Raw genomic sequence first — 17,642 nt, 5'->3', positions numbered from 1 at the left:
TTCTTTTTTGTTTGGCTCTATTGCAAACAAGGCTTCTATAAAGTTATATATATATACTTAAAAACAGATGTAGGGCATATTTTTGAGAATGCATTCAGATAGGTGTTAATTTTAAAGAGCTTTTCAAAAAATGTTCAATTCAAAATATCTTGGACCTTTCTCTCAAGCAGAATTGAGGAGGTGCAATTGAATATTTTTGTTTCATTAAAAACATGACATGAATGTGGTCTGAAAAAAAAAATAGCAAAGTCAAAGTGATTGGTTGATGGTCATTCAAGGTTGACACAACCAGCTATGAAGTTTTTCCATAACTGTTACTGTTTTGGACAACTCTTTTTCCTTAATAAATGTAATCACCATTTGACTACGTTTGTATCTTCTAATGTTATCTTTGACGTTAAAATGTTGCTTGATCATCTTCAATGAAGTTTGACAAAAGAGCAAAAACTGAAGAAATCTGTAAGGGGGGCGGGGCAGTAAAAAACTTTCTCTTAACACTGCCACCATTAACCCAGTGGGTTAAGGGTAAAAATCTGATCATTTATCAACAAATCAAACGGGACTGAGGTCACCGTTGTATTGAGATACGAGCCGTTTGTCTGTCAGACAGCATGATGGCACGGCCAGTGTTTTCCAGTTAGAGACGGCTGCCAAGGAAGATAAAAGCTTACAAATGAGTCTTAGCGGCAGCATTAATCTCTTACGGAGATGGAAGGAGAACGTTAATAGTAGCGGCCTTAGTGGGAGGATTTAGGAGGCCTGTTTTATTGACTTCAAGTCATGCCTTTGCAGACAGAAGCCTCTGCTGCTATTGGCAAAAAAAAAAAAGGAAAACACTTTCAGGACTGACTGCGATGTTTCATTGAATTGAGGCAAGGGAGATTTATTTGTAAGCAAAGTGCTTTAAAGGGAGAGAAACAAAATGGAGCACGGATAGAGAAAGTTACATTAAAAACAAAGCAGTTGTATTACAGTAAAGTTTAAGCCGTACAGAAAGAGGAATTAAAAATCTAATTGAAAACAAATAAATAGCCAAGATACGATACAGTGAGATAAAAGATACAATACGATACGACAAATTAATCTTTGACCTTTATACTACAGTAAACAGTCATGTTTTTAGTTGTCATTTGAAATTTCTGCACACTTCAGTGTTTGGCTTCCAGAATGCAAACTCCTTGGGATCTCTGCTAACGAAGGGGTGTGGTGTAAAACCTGACAGAACATTCGAGATGCTTTTTTATTATATTAAAAAAACATTAGATTTGCACAACTAAAAGCATAAAAAGCAGCAGCAGGTCGTGAATTTTAGCTTTATTAAGCTTAATAAGCGTATAGATGATCAGAAATGTCATAATGACTTTATCCGAACAAATGGTATGTGTGTATTTTTTTCAACTTTTCAATGATTTGTCAGCGATGACGCAATTACAGGTCTGATTGGAGTACAGATGGGTTTATTGTGGAGCAAACTGAGCTGAGCGGTCAGGCCAGAGCACAGCAGGCCGGACAGTGAAAGCCTTCACCACAAAACCTCTGGGATCGTTGTGTTAGCCACCTCTTTGTTGGCAGAGGTCACCCAGTGTGCACTCTGCCAATCAATCTGCTCTCCACATCCTATAGATCTGAGCAAGGCTGACAAAGAGGCAGGAGGACTGACCCAAGTGTCAAACATGTTTCTTTCTTCTTTTTTTCCCCCCTTTTCCAACTAAAACACTGTCAGAAAAGTGGTCAAGCTCGGTGAGGTGTTTTCATTTGACTTTTAAATGATCTGGAGGCCCATTGATTCTGTCTGCCACTCGGGTGACGCACGCCCCATGCGAATAAGGGCTGCGGACTATATGCTGAGTTTTACAAGAGGTGAAATGCAGGAAAAAAATGTAGGAATCAAAAACATAGATCGCAACATTTTAGATTACCTTGGTTGTTCCAGCGAAACTTCTCATCTGCTGAGCTGCAAGATACAAACAATAAAGACAAAACCGGGTTAGAAATGTGCTCAACTTTAATTGCTGTTGCACCGGATGTCAGTGTGATATCTGTACTGAGATTCTGCAGTATTTAGCTCAGGTATGCAGCCTTTTTAAATAGCCTGTTTTTATCCAAATCGAACAGAACTACACTGAAATTCACTAGGAATAACATTACCTTGCTAGAGTAAATATTTAAAACCTTCTAAATTGACATTTTTGAAAGTCATCTGAAGTGTGCCGCCAATTGGAAATATCATTTAATAACATGGGTACACTTATTGAAACAAAGAGACTGATTAAATTTTTTTTTTCTTAGTGAAGCATGTTTGTCTAATAACAAAGCCGTCTTAGAAAAGGTTTCAGAGGAATAAGAGGAAAAAAAAACAGACTAAAAAATGGTAATGGTAGTGGAAAAATATCAGTAGAGGAAACTATAAATACGAGATATGAAGAAATGTAAACATAAATGTGCAGCATTCGTATCTAACATTAAACACACAGCTCATAACTGTTGATGAATTCTCTCCGTGTCGATAACAACACGCCGTGCTGACAAAGTAAACCGTTTAAAGTGTCCTTGAACCGTGTTCAGTTCAAAACTTTGCCTAAATATGGAAGATATCCAATTTAAAGGGACGTGTGGTTTATTTGCAGCAGATCTGACAGAAAATGATCAGCGAGAGAAGAGGGGAAGACATACTAGAGTCCTAGAGTCTGGATTAGGACTCATGGGTGTAACAGTCTCCACACCATGCAATGCACCAAGCTTAGCTTCAAATTAATGCTCCACAAAAATTATCTGCTTGCCAGAATCATCAAATTTTAGCTTTATTGAAATGTTTTCCAATGAGGGTAGCATCAGATCTACAACAACAATCTTCAGTGTCATCAGTGTGGAAGTTGTAACTGAGTCAAGATTCAAAAAGTTAGCTATTTTCAGTATTGGTGACATTTTAAAAAGCTATTTAAAAGGAAACTGTCCTGTCCACAATGATTTCATGGGTCACTGGTCTCCACGAGCCAGACCCGTGGAGACCAGTTTTTATATACTAAAAAACCTGTGCAGGTTTTTTAGTATATAAAAAAAACACATAAAAAAGTCGCCTTTTTATCACTGGAGCTGGTTTTAATGGTGAAGGGCTGTAGAGTCTCATCAAAGTGTGAACTCTGTGTCCTTGGAAAATGTTTGAGACAAAACGTTTTGTGCTGGGTCTGGTCAATTAAGGAAAAGCGCAGATTCTTAGACAATAAGAGGATGGTTGGCATGTGGACAGTGTGAGTGTGAAAAGAAATTCTCTGTTAGGTCTGTGTGATGGGGAATGCCAGATATGGTATTCAATGTGTTGGTTAGAAACCTTTAAGAGGCCGTGTCTTGAGATGGGAAGGAAATTAACTACAATTGGGCAAAGATTTCCTCATGATTTTGAGAAATACGCCACAGGGGCTTTTGGGAAGTTGCGGTAAAATTGAAATTCTATAAAAAAAATTTTTTTTAGCTACCTCTAACCCACAGGTGTCAAACTGCAGTCCTGGAGGGCCGCTGTCCTGCAACTTTTAAATGTGCCTCTGCTGCACCACACCTGAATAGAATAATTAGGTCATTAGCAAGGCTCTGGAGAACTGATCTACACAAGGAGGAGGTAATTAAGCCATTTCATTCCAGTGTTTTGTACCTGTGGTACATCTAAAAACTGCAGGACAGAGGCCCTTGAGGACTGGAGTTTGACACCCATTCCTGTTTAACACCTTCGCAAACGACAAATTTCACAACTGCAACGTCGGCAGTCGTGTTTTCTTTCGTCCGTTCTGGCGCCCGACCGAAAACGAAAGACGTAAAATGACAAACTCCTTCGACTAGCCGTAAACACAGACCAGATGCCGTTAAATCACCCCACTGATTGCCTCCGCTGCGTGTATGCAGAGTGTGACGGATTGCGGCGAGTAGCCGAGCAGCACGTGTTAATGGAGCCCTGTGCCATCATGGCGGCCCCTCATTCATCAGGCATTGTTATAACCAGAGACGCGCCCCGACATGTGTACAAACAGACGCGTGTGCCCACGAGCTGTGAGGCGGACGCACGGCGCATTACAGAAACGGCCAAACCCTAACGTCTTTTATGACGGGAGATTGTTTACAGCAGACAAACAAAGCTGGCTGGAAGCAGGATTATTATCGCCGGTCTGCTTTCTGCGAGGCAGCTACGCTAACTCTGCGAGAGAGGCCGTTTTCTCAGCGAAGGACAGGCCGGTCCCGTCTGCTTGCTGGTGTCAAAACGTTGTCTCGGTGGTGGTGAGCGCCCGTTATTTTCCCCAGCAGCCGGTGGGAGACCGAGCTACGACCGAATGCAACATGAGCGCTCGCGCGGACACCTCGCTGCAAACTGAGGAAGGAGGCCAAATGTTGTTAACATCAAGTAGCTGCATGTAGAGATGGGGCTGAAGGTGAGGAACAAAAACAGCCCAGAGGATGTCGGATTACTGTCAGGGGAAAAAAAGGAGAAATAGGAGGAATCTGTTCACACACAGAGGGAAAGATAAATGGCTTACGGGGATTGGAGAGAACAGGAGGGGAAAATCTAACAAGGTTTTTTTTGGAAAAGGGAGACATGAAGAACACACAATACATCACATTAGTTACAGGTGGTTTCAATCTGGAGTGAAAGTTTAATTTCCAGGTAAAAAAAAAACACCATTTCCTTCTATTTATTATTTGGTCCGACCAACTCAGCTTCTGCATTTTCAGTGAAGTTCCACAAACTTCAGTGTCCTCTGTATTCGGTATTTAGCTCCAAAGTCAACAATTTGTCAAAGAACCTCATGCTGCACTTACATCGTCTCTTCTGGCTTTCCAACATCGAGAGACTAAGATTTTTGCTATTTCGTCTTTTGAAAAGCGCAGATCAGGTCAAGTCAGACCGGATGGAGAGCGTATGTAAAAATCAGGACTCAAAATTGACCCCAAATTCTGTCAGCAATGGGTTTTTTTTATTATTATTGCCACACTTCCATAAAGACCAGATTGATGGAGCGCATGATTACAATGAGGCAAAGGTGATAATCTGCATTTTATTTAGGGGTATCAGAGTGGATCTGAACACAAATGCATAAAATATTTTTCAAATTTCCTTATATAGAAATATTTTTGGAAACCGTGTTAGTATGGTTCCCTTACACTATGCAGTTATTAATTACTTATGTGGAAAAGCTCAAGAGATGTAAACACTTTTGTGCGGTACAGGCGGACAGATCGATCCAGGATATCGATAATATCAATACCAAGTCGATATCTGTATTGGATCGATACTAGCGTGGTAAAATCTAAACTTTAGTTTCAGATTCCTTCATGAAATTTTGAAATGACACTTTTCTTTTTAATGCAAAGTTGACACTTTTAATTGACTTTTTAATGCAACTTTTATTACAACTTTGTGTTAAAAGTGTCATTTACCAAATGACGCTTCATGACAACAGTTGTAAACATTCAGACTCCTTCATGTTCATGACCGTTGTTAAATCATTAAGTGTAATGTCAGTCTTATGCACACCCCTTCAAATAAAGTATTACCAAATTTGGTTTTATTTTTGGCATCACAGTTTCTCCGTACTACCTCTGAGAAGATTTTGTTTCAATTTGCTCCCAAGCTACTTTATTTAGAAAAAATGTACACAAATCATATTAATATGTGAATAAAGTGTTTTGCAGAGAGCTGTGCCTTTACGTTTGAACAAAATAATTCAAAGGAAAAACACAAACACACTTAAACGTTTTATATCTCAAACTTAAAAAGTATTGAATTCATACCCGAGTGTGCAGTAACACGCCTCTTTATTGCATGGTGTCACAACATGGACCCAGATCTGAGTAAATAGGTCACCGAGGAGCTTCAGGTCTTGGAATTAAAATTCTGCTGTGTGAGTTCAAGCAGAGGGAACATGTGGGACATCCCACTGAGGGAGATGGGGAAACCTCTACACCCTTTGGAAATCATCTAGCAAGTCAACTTCCTCACCACCTCGACCCTGCAGAAACATCAGAGTCTCACCACTCTGTAAACCTAATCAGTCCTCACCAAACTGAAACGACTCACTGACCTGCTGGCCCCACACAGAGTCAGTTTTTGTTTTTTTTCTCTCCTCCCCAACACCTGTGAATCTTTTTGAAGCATCAATAGAGCCTGACAGAGTAATTAGCGGAACAACAGAGAACTAATTGACAACGTGATCAGTTCTCGTGCCGCAGGTCACTCCACGCCACAGCACCTCATCACTGCTAATGATGTAATGCAGTTTTGGGGGCAGAGTGTGTGAGTGTACCTCTGCTTGTGTGTGAAAGGAAAGAGATGGAGGGGGGCGCACATGCAGAAAGAAAACGGAAAAATCGAGAATGACAAGATTTTGTTGTGGCCCTTACTGAAAACTGACACATTGCGTAACAAACGGCAACATAATCTGAAGCGAAAAAAAAAAAAAAAAGGGACAGCATGCTGTTAAAATGCTTGGCAACAATACCGGATTATCCTCAAAATGCCTCCAGCTGTTTTTTTTGTTTTTTTTCCCCCAGAGCTGAAGTGACTGACCTTGTTAAAATGGGATGATAACATTGGACAAACCTTCCCTCGAGTGTGAAAGTCATGCTAAGAGAAGCTCTGTCCTCATTTCCTAAGAACTGATAAGTAAATTAGGATGAGGTAATTAACCGTTTCTGTCTGTCACTATTCAAAGCCACAGCAAAATATCTGGAGAGGACAAGCGGTTCGTTGCATGTGCTTCAACGGAATCAGGAAAACAAAATGAAAGCTTTGATTTAAATTTGTTGAACTGCAGGGTTAAATCTGAGTGTTGCCCTGTGATGATGAACAGGCGAACTGTCCAGGGTTTGAACCGCCTCCTGTCAGACGACCACTGGAAAAACGCGTCTTATGGAACCACATCGAGTTTCTTATCCCAGGTTCACGCAGCGAGGTTTTAAAATCGCAGACTTGTAAAACCTTACGAGGCCACACACGGCAATAAAATATCTGAGGTATAACAGGTTTGGTTGTAAAGTGTGATGTCCAGGAGCAAACCACCACACACGAACCCATTTCATTTATAAACATTCAGACAGGAAGTCGTGGAAAACCTCGCGAGATCAAACGTGAAGTAAGAGCAAGTTTTGAGTTGTAAGCGATAACAATGCAGAAAGAAAAGGCTGCTAACTTGAAACACTATGGAGAGTTGATCAGTTTTTCTTCCTTTTTTTTCTTCTTGGTAACGCAAAGCAGTCGTGGCGGCTGTTCTGCAGTTTGAAACGTCACCGCGCTTCCTGATTGGCTACCCGTCACATTCAACAGGCTGCATCCTCTCTTGTCATTAGGACACAAACACACACACACATGCGTTGCAATATAGGGCCAAGACAATCCAACATGTTTAATATCCCCCGATTTTGATTTTAGATTGCCGTGATCCAGACGTCCTTCCAAGTGAACCAGGTCACTCTTAACTCACCACACGTTGCAGAAATATTACTTAATATCATCTTAAGAGCCGTTCTAACAATCTGGATGTTCTTAAGATTGTCAGAAGGAGAAAAAAAGGAGAAAAAATTGGCATAAAAATATTTCAGTGCGAACCAGCCTTTGGGAATGTGGTAGAACGGGTAGATTCCGATCATTGTTGTCAGGCTGACAGATCTAAAGGAGCCACATGAGGCCATCATGTAAACATGCACTAAAATCAAACCCCCTGCTTATTATGTATGAACTTAAATCAGTAGTTGGTGAATCTAACATAGAAATGTGACAAAATTAGAAAAAAAAATCCATCCTGTGAATACTTTTACAAATGCCTTTCATAAGCAAAAAAAAGCATGTGTCTCTATTTGTGGATTCCAATTTTGGCCAGAATAAAATCTTTACCCAAACGGTCGCAGCTCACAAAATTGGGAAAGCACCTAAAAGCCCCACCTAAATGCCACCATTCTACAAAATGGCTCCACTAGACTGTGCCACCTCTAGAGAAAGAGGACGCGTTGACGTCAAGAAGGAAATGAGACTCAAGCATACGGGTAAGGTAAAAAAAAAAAAAAGAATCTCCATTACTGCCCCTGTGCACGGTCACCATTCCCAGTTAAAAGCCCCGCTTGATATTTTCAGTAGGGTAATTGAACGTGTGAAAGAGCCATTCCAAATAATGACAAACTCCCAGTCGTACGCTCTGACCTGATATTTTCAACTCCATGAAAAAGGACACATTTAGGCTCTTTAGCTCTCTTTTTTTTTTGGTGCCATTCTTATTCCATAGGTAGCATTACAAATTGAACCGCTGCACTCCAGCCTGCTCCACTGAAGGGCGACAAAAACAGAAAGAGGGGTCAGAGAACGAGAGGAGCGAGATGGAGGGGAGAAATATGATACAGACACAAGCAGAACAAAAGAGGCACATAAAGGTAGAGAATGATCGGAGGAGGGTGGAGGGTAATATGATATAATAGAAAAAGAAGTAAACACTGCAGAGAGGCTGAATATGATGGCCAGAGAGAACAAAAGAGACGAGAGCTCTGCCGAATCCGACGAGAGGGGCTTAAAAGAGCGAATGCCAGAGATAGCGATGAAAATCCTGTCATTTCATCCACCCAATAAACACGTCCCCCGAACCCCCGTCCGTATAATCCATCTATTTCAATGCCCTCCATATTATCTGTTATCTGAGCTGACCACAAGGGCCGACCCTCTTGCAGGAAGAGGGCGAGAGATAACGGAGCCACCCTGACGAGGGAAAGCGAGGCATCAAATGGTGGCTCAGCTTGAGTCAACAGACACATAAACTAAAGCTAAAGCACGGTCTGCTAATTTAATAAGGGTCGTCTTGCAGAGGCTGTGTTGAAATAACTTAGAAACACTCAGAGAAACTGAGAAACTTCCACTGTGAACTAAAAATGTAAATCATTTTTGCGTGATATTAATTTGGCACAAATCGCCGGCTGTCAGTAGCAATGTTTGTAGTCGGCTCTGACTCCTGCCTCTTTGATTTGCGCTGTCACAGCTACTGATGCTGCACTTTTAAAGCATCTTCGAAGGATGCAAATAAGTCTGAATTAACATGAAAGCAAAAAAAAAAAAGAAATGTGTCAATGTTAAAACACGAAAAGCTCAAAGCTAGTCTTTTTTTTTTAATATATATCCCAAAAACCTCATCGACATTCATTTTTCTCACTTCCTTTGGCCATCAATTACCCCGGCTTTATACATAGTGATGGATATTGGCAGCGATGTCTGCTTCTGCTGCCAGAAAACACAGTTATGCTAACATTGAAAATGAGGTCGGTTGTCAGGCTGCGGTAGGGAAGTCTCACTTCAGATCGACACGGGCCATGAAGAGAGGGATCAACGCACCAAAGGTAGGATAATCGCTACGAAAACGGTCCGTTGTGAGCAAAATATATTTTTTTAAAGAACAAAGACTGGTCTGGCTACTGCAGAAGCAGATTAGCACAATGGAGTCGGGATAATAATGTTATAAAGGCAATGAAAGCCTGACCTGGCTCAGCACCTCTCCTTAATACGATCAACAGCTGAGAGTCRGTGTCTATGTCTCCTTCTCCGGACTTTACCAGAACCTTCTCTGCCTTTACAAATCAGCCACATGTTGTTTTCCCAACATGCACAACAACTTCGGCGTTCGACGAAGACAGTGAGATATTTAACAGCTAATGAGTCATTCACGCAACTTGTAAATGTCTGCTGTGTCAACTGTAATTTCACCTGTGAGGGATTGATAAAGTTGTAGCGTATCGTATCTTAGTTTAAAGATTTTCCGCTCAAAGCCCCGTTTTGCTATTGGCTAAAAAGTTTATATGAGCTGCAGCAGCTGAAGCGTGGACTCCAAACTGAACTTCAGCTGTTTACAAAAAAAAGTTTCTGTCACAGATTATTTTTAATACTAGAGAACTTTTAATATTAGTGAACATTTTTGAAGCATGTAGGACAATTTACTCGTGTGGCTCAGATTTTTATTATTTGAGGGTATTTTGGTGACATTTGCATATTTTACAGTGTACTTTAAACATTATTTTGGTGAAACACCCCAAGATCATCACTGGCCCCCCTTTAGCCCTCTTTAAAAACTTCCTGCTCAATTGTCTTAAGGAAGCATTTAATATAAATATTATTCAAGCTAGCTTTAAATATTTTGAATATGAAATTAAACGTCACTCAAAGGTTAAACGCAGCGGATCTGACGCACCATAATAAATGTCGGTATTATGGTGGAGTCTCTGTTTCTCATTTTTGCGCTGTTTTTATCTGCGTAAACATTTTTTTTTTAAATCCATGAACCTGCCACTGCGCGTCACCACGATGCACACAGAATTGATTGTGTTCATATGATCAGAACCGGGTTACTTTTTCCTTTTAGCGGTACCAGAACCTGCTGCGTAAACTCTGGCTGGATGTAGGGAGAAACAACGACCTCGGCTTTCTGCTCCTCGTTACATCAAGTATCCGCCAGCAGTGCGCTACTGATCGCTGACAGCCTACTGATCTTAGGCAGGAGTTTGTTCTGTCTGAAATATTTACTGTCCAAAGAACCTTGCACTTTCAAATAAAGTTGGCAACTGTTTGGAGATGGATCTTGTAGCCTTTCACTGACATGTATCTAAATTTGTCTTTAGGATCTTCTCAGACTTAGCCTGACCTTTGCGTTCCTACGCAGTTCCTCTCAATTCTAATCTCCCTTCAGTTCTCCATCTGGGCTTTCTCTCATTGAGATGGATTCCTCTGTCAACCAAGCCAATAATTAAACAGAAAAAGAAGTTGTGAAGAAGTAGTGATTTCGGAGCGATGCATTGCTAACAATTTCTCAACAACAGAAACAGCTGATGAAAGGTTTGAAGGCATCTTTGATACTAATTAGGATTAAACACTTTATAATGCAAGCATTAATGGCCTCCTTAAGGTTGCTAACAAATCTGCCCAAAAGCATATTAGACAATTATATTTAATCAAATCATTTTTCAGTCGGCGCAAAATGTCAATAAGTTGTGAGGATACCAATAACTGTGGGGAAATCGTTTATCTTTACTGTAACATCCTGGCAGGAATTACATTACTATAACACTGCACAGCTTTATTCAGACCTAGTCACCTTCATCGTGTGTCCCGGCATTATTTACCTCCAAAAGACCAAACCTGACGCTACCCATTATTCAGCAGGCGGCATTTCTGCTGGTGCATTTCCATGGTGCAGGCTATTATGCGATATTACATTTACAAAAACAGAGATAAGCCAACGCCGTTCATAAGAAAGCTGAATACGACTGCCAAGTATCTGATAACAGCCTGGATTCTGCTACATTCAAATCCTCCACAGTGTATTTGTGTTGTTGCTAAGGTAATAGCTGCAGCTTCTTGTTGTTGCTGCATGCCGGCGGGCGAAGCCTGAACAGGATATGATCCCAAATGTGTGACCTTTAGAGAAGAAGCTGGTGTTAGACCCACTCTGTGCAGGTCTCACACACTTTGGACTTACAAGGCCAGTTTGCAGCAGCAAGCATTGTGTAAATGTCACAACTTTTTTTTGTTTGTTTGTTTTTTGTCCTTTTTATCCCCAGCAATGAAATAGACAGTGTGTCTCCCATAAACCCTGGGAAAACTGCCCTATAACACAACACTAAAGAGCAAGCGTGACAAACCGGAGTCACTTCAGAGACCAATGATTCCCCTCCAAGCAGTACTACCAGCTTTCTACACTTTACTAAACTCCTTTGCTCTTGCCATCCAGGAGAGGACCAGCTACTCTTTAACCGCAAACACATTCCAGTTCAGAAGCCATCTTTGTTTCTTTAAACAACACAGGGTGAGACATTTGGGGATTTCAAGAGGCAACGTAATGCAGATATTGTTTTTTTTAGCTTCTTTTAATCTTAAACTCCTTCAGATGCAGTAAACGTCCGATTTCACTGCACCTGTCTGCCCTGTTTTAATTTACATGCAATGCTAACTGATACAGGTGATGTAGCCTGCTGCTAATCAGAGGCTAACTCTGAATTCAATAGGGAATCTTTTCAATGACATCACAAGGTATCACGATTGGAAGCAACTAAAAATATTCCAACTCAATTATATGATGTAGTGAAGACAAAAAGACTCCACTTCACCTTATTGTAGAAAAAAAAAAAAAAAAAAAGCAAAAGAAAGGCAAAGGGTCGGTTTCTAATCAGTTACCATCTACTCCAATTTGCTCTAGCAGAGTTTTTCTAGACTGTATGGATTCAAGATTTGAACCATGACCAGAACCTTCCTACATAGAGTTTGCATGTTCATCCTGTGCATGCATTGGTACTCTGGCGTCCTCTTGTAATCCTAAAAAACAAAAAAACATCTTCTCCAAATTGTGTCCAGTATTTCTGTTCTGTACTCAGAACCTGTCTGGTGTGTACCTGGAGGTCAGACAGTAGACGCCTGGGTGGCTCCATCGATCTGATAATATAATCGGCAAAACAACAACTGAATCAAACAGCTTCAGAAATGGAAAGACTGAGATATTTCTCTGGGGATGCTTCATTTTCCCTGAGAAAGATGAAGTTACTCATTGTGCATTATATAATAAGGAGGATGAGGAGGATTAGACATTTTCCTGATGACTGTAAGTTAATAAACTCATCAACTAGATTGTGTCTGAGTTGCGGGAATTTGAGAAACTTTTTWTTTTTTTATTTTTTTTTTTTAGAAAAGTAAACTCTGTGAATAAGTGCTCAGCGTTTATTATTAGCTGGGGAAAGAAAACTAAATAATAATAAGACATTTCTTGAAGAAAATACAGCTCCAATCTCAGCCAATTATTTTGGACTCGCATCAGTTTAATTCAGTTCTAGATTGCGCCCAGTAGAGTCCAGTAATAAAAGCAGAACTTAAGAATTGCCCGTCCGTTTTGCAATAAGTGCTTCTTAAATCGTCATTAAACTTCTAACACTCCAAATTGCCTTTTAAACTTCTACTTAGAGCCGAGATTGGAGCGAAATGTCAGCTGCCACCACGTTAAGGTTCAACTGCGTCACTGTTAATTGCAGGAAAGGTAGAGACCAACGGCTTGTTGAGGTTGAATGTCGTCACAGAGGTCGTTCTCAGGTTGCTCGGCGTCGCACGGAAGAGACAACGTTGCAAATAAAGAGACTCATCATCCTGCAGAGGGAGATGTAAGCCGAGTACATCTCCACCCGTGAAATTCCCGGTGCCGAAAGAGGCGACCAAAAGCTGGGCATCGGGCATTCAGCGGGGACGGCCGGCGCGGTCCAGACTGCCTATTGTGGGCCTCTAATTACCTCCTGAGCAGAAAGATGGCCGATCCCAGTGCGGCACTGTAGCCACGCGCTTTATCTTAGCCACTCAGATTAATTCTACCTAATTACGCTTTATGCGGGAACAATGGCTAAACGTTGCCGCTTTGTACAGGTGCTATCTAACTCGGCCGCGCCTCATATCTCAAGAGAGGGCAGAAATGAACAGGTCGAAAATGTCGAAAGCCTCCAGAGACGGCTGGGCAGAATGAGTCAGAGTAGCCGGGCGGCGTGTAATGCATGGCGGAGTGACATAATCGGACAGAATTAAATTCTTCAACTCAAGGTGGGATGGAGTCTGACCTTCTAGGGCGGCCTTGAGTTATGCACTGGATTTAAGAGCTAAAGACGAACCGAGACTGGAATAAAAACCAGGGGTTATTGCGTATGGCTACTGATTTATAATAAACAGCTTCTGTACTTAAGGAAAGAAGTTAAATCTAAAATAAAAATAAAAAATCCAACCTTTAATTATTCTGTCTTTTTTTTCAGGAATGAAAAATAACCCATCAACAAGAATATTTCATCACTGGTGCCACAAATAACGAGATTCCCTAGGAATTCCTTTAAAATAAATGAAATATTTCCCATATTTACAGTCACATAAATAGCTATGAAATTTGGAATTAGTGTAAATGTGGTAATCAAAACAAGAATGCTAGGAAACACCAGAAAAAAATAAATAAAAATACATCTTTAAGTTTGATAACTGCACCTTTTTTTTTTTTTGGGTTACTTATTAATGTGAATACAGACATGGATTTTGCTGACCCCATGCAAATTAAGTAGTTTGTCCTTGACAAATTACAAGCTCAGGTAAGTGCTAGCATGAGATGCTAAAGATAGTTTAAGCTGTTGACATATTACTTTCTTTTGGGGTTTGCTTAAAAAGGTAAAAACCTGTTTTACGAGTGTCATTTCTCATTGCCCCCTGCTTCAAATACAACAAGGTTGGAGGAAAATATAACTTCAGGTTTTAATGACTCTGGTTTCCACATGGAGCCAAACAAAAACCTTTCTAGTAATTTTGATCCAATAGTGCAAATATTTTAGTACAGTTGAAATAAGACAAAACTAACTTACCTTTCAGCAAGATATCGGAGATTATTTTAATTCCCCTAATATTGATTAAAAAGTACTTGTTCTATTGGTAGATTATTTCATCTTTAGCATAGGAAAAATGTGTTATAAGTGAAATAATCTGCCAATTGAACCAGTACTTTTTCATCAATATCAAGGAATTATTGACTTAAAACAACCTCTTATATCTTGCTTAGGTTTTTGCTCCATTTCAAATATTTTGCACTATAAACTAAACCTAAAATACTCAGTGAGATTTTGTGTTTCCGCAGCGCACGCAGACGCATTTCTACCGAGACACAGGAGAAGCGGAAAAGAAACAGATTACGCCCCCATTTAGGCGCAAGGTAATAAAATAATGCTGCATTCCGGCACTGCAGCGGCAGATTAGGACGGAGGCAGGACAGTGAAGGTGACGGGAGATATCCATCTCGCCTGCTTCTGATGCACGGCCACTGAGGTGAGGAGGAGAAGTGGAGCTTCCTTTCTCCCTCCGCCTCCCCCCCACACCCACCCACACCCGAGGAGGAGGGAGAGAAACACGAGACCCTTTGAAGCAAGTGATTAAAGCGCAGCAGGATGAGGCGCAGCTCGCCATTTCTGCTAGGCCGTCCACATGCCCCAAACAAATGGCTGGGGGGAGAAAAGGAGGAGGAGAGAGAGAGAGAAAGAAAGAGACGGAGASACAGAGAAGCAGAAGTCTCCCACAACCCACTAAATTGGTCAAACTGACTACCTAGTCTGCCAGTGTGGGAGGCAGCCATTTTGACTCGGGGCCAGGAGTTAAATGGGGCGAGGGGAGAGCCATGTTGGTTCTCAGTGTGAGATCAGGAAGCATGTCCAGAACCGCTCAGTGATCCGCCCAGAAATGATGGCGCAAGGATTCCTTCATGCAATCAAGTTCAAGCAAAACTCATTGTGAGGAAAGTAGTTTCCAAAAATATAAACACATAAATATATTAAATTACTAATCAAATAAATAATGACTGAACTGGACGTATATAGCACATCGGATTTTATAATATAGACCAACATAAAGTAGTGCATGATTGGGAGGAGGAAGTAAAATGACAAGTTGTTTTTTTTTTTGTACACAGAAAAACTTGAAAAGCATAGTGTGTGTTTTATTTTGCACACTGCACTCTAGTACACCAAGATATGTCAAGTATTTCAGCAGCACAGTGACACGTTATAATGGTTCAGTTCAAACCATTTCCATGTGTCAGAAGGGTCTAGTCAGAGTGCGAACTTAAGTCCAAGTGAGAAATGATGACAAAACTGTAAAAAGAATAAAAATAAATCATGTTCCCAGCCACTTCATCCAGTATGAGAAGAAAGATGAACACTATTTTTCAGTCTGTAGATGTGCAGTTTGTCGAGACACACAACAAAACAGCTGCAACACTTCTTGTTGCAGCTGAAACTGCAACAAGAAAGAGCCTAAAACCTCATAACGCAATGGATGAATGTAAATAAAGATGTTTACTATAAAAAAACAAAAAAAACAAGTATCTTTTTCCTTTTACTTCAACATTACTTGCAACGTTCTGCTGGCGTATCACATACGCCAGCAGAACGTATGTGTAAACAGATATAAAGTGATGGCTGCAGAACTAACAAAATGTGAAAAAGACGCTGGATGTTTCAGTGAAGAAAATATCACTGAGGTTTCGCTGGAAAACAGCTGAGTCACACTGGTAAGAGAACATCTGAAAAAGAATCTACCAGAAGAAATTATACATTTCTAGACCAACTATCAATACTTCTTTTTTTTTACCCTTGTGGGATGTGAACGAGATCTTCCAGTTATCTGTGTTCGAAATACAGAGCCTGACTCAAGCTATAAATAAGTACAACTGTCAATAGACAAAAAAAATCCCCCCATTGGGATAGCTGTTCAGAAGCCACTTATTAAAGAGACAGCAGAGCCTTTCTCTCTGCGCGAACTGAAGATTTGTCTTATAATGGGATGAGCGTGTCAGCTTTGTTCACAGAACGCATTCTGACATGCTCTCATCTGCTGCTCTTCCAAAACAAAAGAGATGAACGCCATGAGTGTAGACGATGCTGCGGTGGTGAAGAACCTCCTCTCCCAGAAAAATCTATCATAACGCATCGCTCCATCGGAAAAGCAACGTCTGACCTTTTTTTTTTCTTCTTCTCATGGCAAGGACTTCTGATTTATGGGTCTTATACAAATAAAATGCACTGAACACTGAAAAGGTTTTACATGTTATGGTATGAACTTAACCCACAGTGGATTCAGAGACAGTTTTTGTTGTGCTGAACTGTTCCATGCCATTTTCCACTGTGGCACAATGTAAAATGGCAAAATCACAACCATTTTGTACACCCTGGACACATTTTTTATTTTTTTTAAAAAGCAATACGTTTCTTATATTGTGTCCCACATTCACCTTTTTACATATTAGTAATGTATTTGGGTAGTTGGACAGATGCTATAAGCGCTAAATGCTCGTTGTCGGTCGCTGGTGTGATGAAGTGATGTTTTTCTGATCAAGTAGGTCCAACCTTGACAAACCTTTGGATGGAATTATATCACAAACTTTACCAATTCCCTTGTTTCCAATAAAAAGTAAAGGGCAGTAATGTGTTTGTGCCGTTTCAAAATATGCTAATTTATTATTATTTATTATGTTTCAGTCACTTTCTAAAGATGAGTAGTCATGAAGCAGTTTAGTTCTTGTGTATTTATCACACACACACAAAAATCTAACATTTATCATGTCAATTTTAGAGTTGTACTAGAGACTCTGTTTTTGGCCATTTCTTAATCAGATGAATGGATGAATGGGAAAACATAATAAATTAGGAATTTTCCTTCCTCATTTTGCCTTTTTCTATACTTCTCCAAACACACAAAACACTAAAATCAAATCTCATACTTTTCCAGACATCATACACAGTATCTTCTCGATTCCTTTCAGATCATATTTTCCTGGCTTGTGTATTTTTTTAATAAACTATTTGGAGAATTTTTATTATACAGCACTTTGGATATATTTATATATATATATCAGTGACGTGCGGTGAGGTTCATAGCTGGTGAGGCACAGACTTAATTATAATCGGATTTACAAATCTAGACCCCCTGCATGTTATTGTTTACATAAGGAAATTTTGCGCATGCGAACAATGCTGGAGGGCAAAAAGGCTATTCCTTTACATGCGATGCTTAGCCGCGCCACCGCAGAATAATTCCATTATCTCAATCAAACTGTCCACTTAGGAAGCAACACTGATTGACCCGA

The 17,642-nt window shown here is 40.3% G+C and overlaps 1 protein-coding gene across 8 annotated transcripts in view; it reads right to left on the bottom strand.

Annotated features, from left to right (window-relative positions):
* The window catches only part of ctnnd2b (catenin (cadherin-associated protein), delta 2b), a 175,235-nt gene that overhangs the window by 71,138 nt on the left and 86,455 nt on the right, over window positions 1–17,642 (bottom strand). For all 8 annotated transcript variants that reach the window (XM_008433036.2, XM_008433035.2, XM_008433037.2 and 5 more), the window contains one exon: window positions 1,920–1,954. In XM_008433036.2, the coding sequence (XP_008431258.1) occupies window positions 1,920–1,954 (35 nt within the window). The remainder of the gene's footprint in view (window positions 1–1,919; window positions 1,955–17,642) is intronic.

The sequence above is a fragment of the Poecilia reticulata genome, linkage group LG17 (genome assembly GCF_000633615.1).
Source record: "Poecilia reticulata strain Guanapo linkage group LG17, Guppy_female_1.0+MT, whole genome shotgun sequence".
NCBI lineage: Eukaryota > Metazoa > Chordata > Actinopteri > Cyprinodontiformes > Poeciliidae > Poecilia > Poecilia reticulata.
This window is presented reverse-complemented; position numbering and strand designations above follow the sequence as displayed.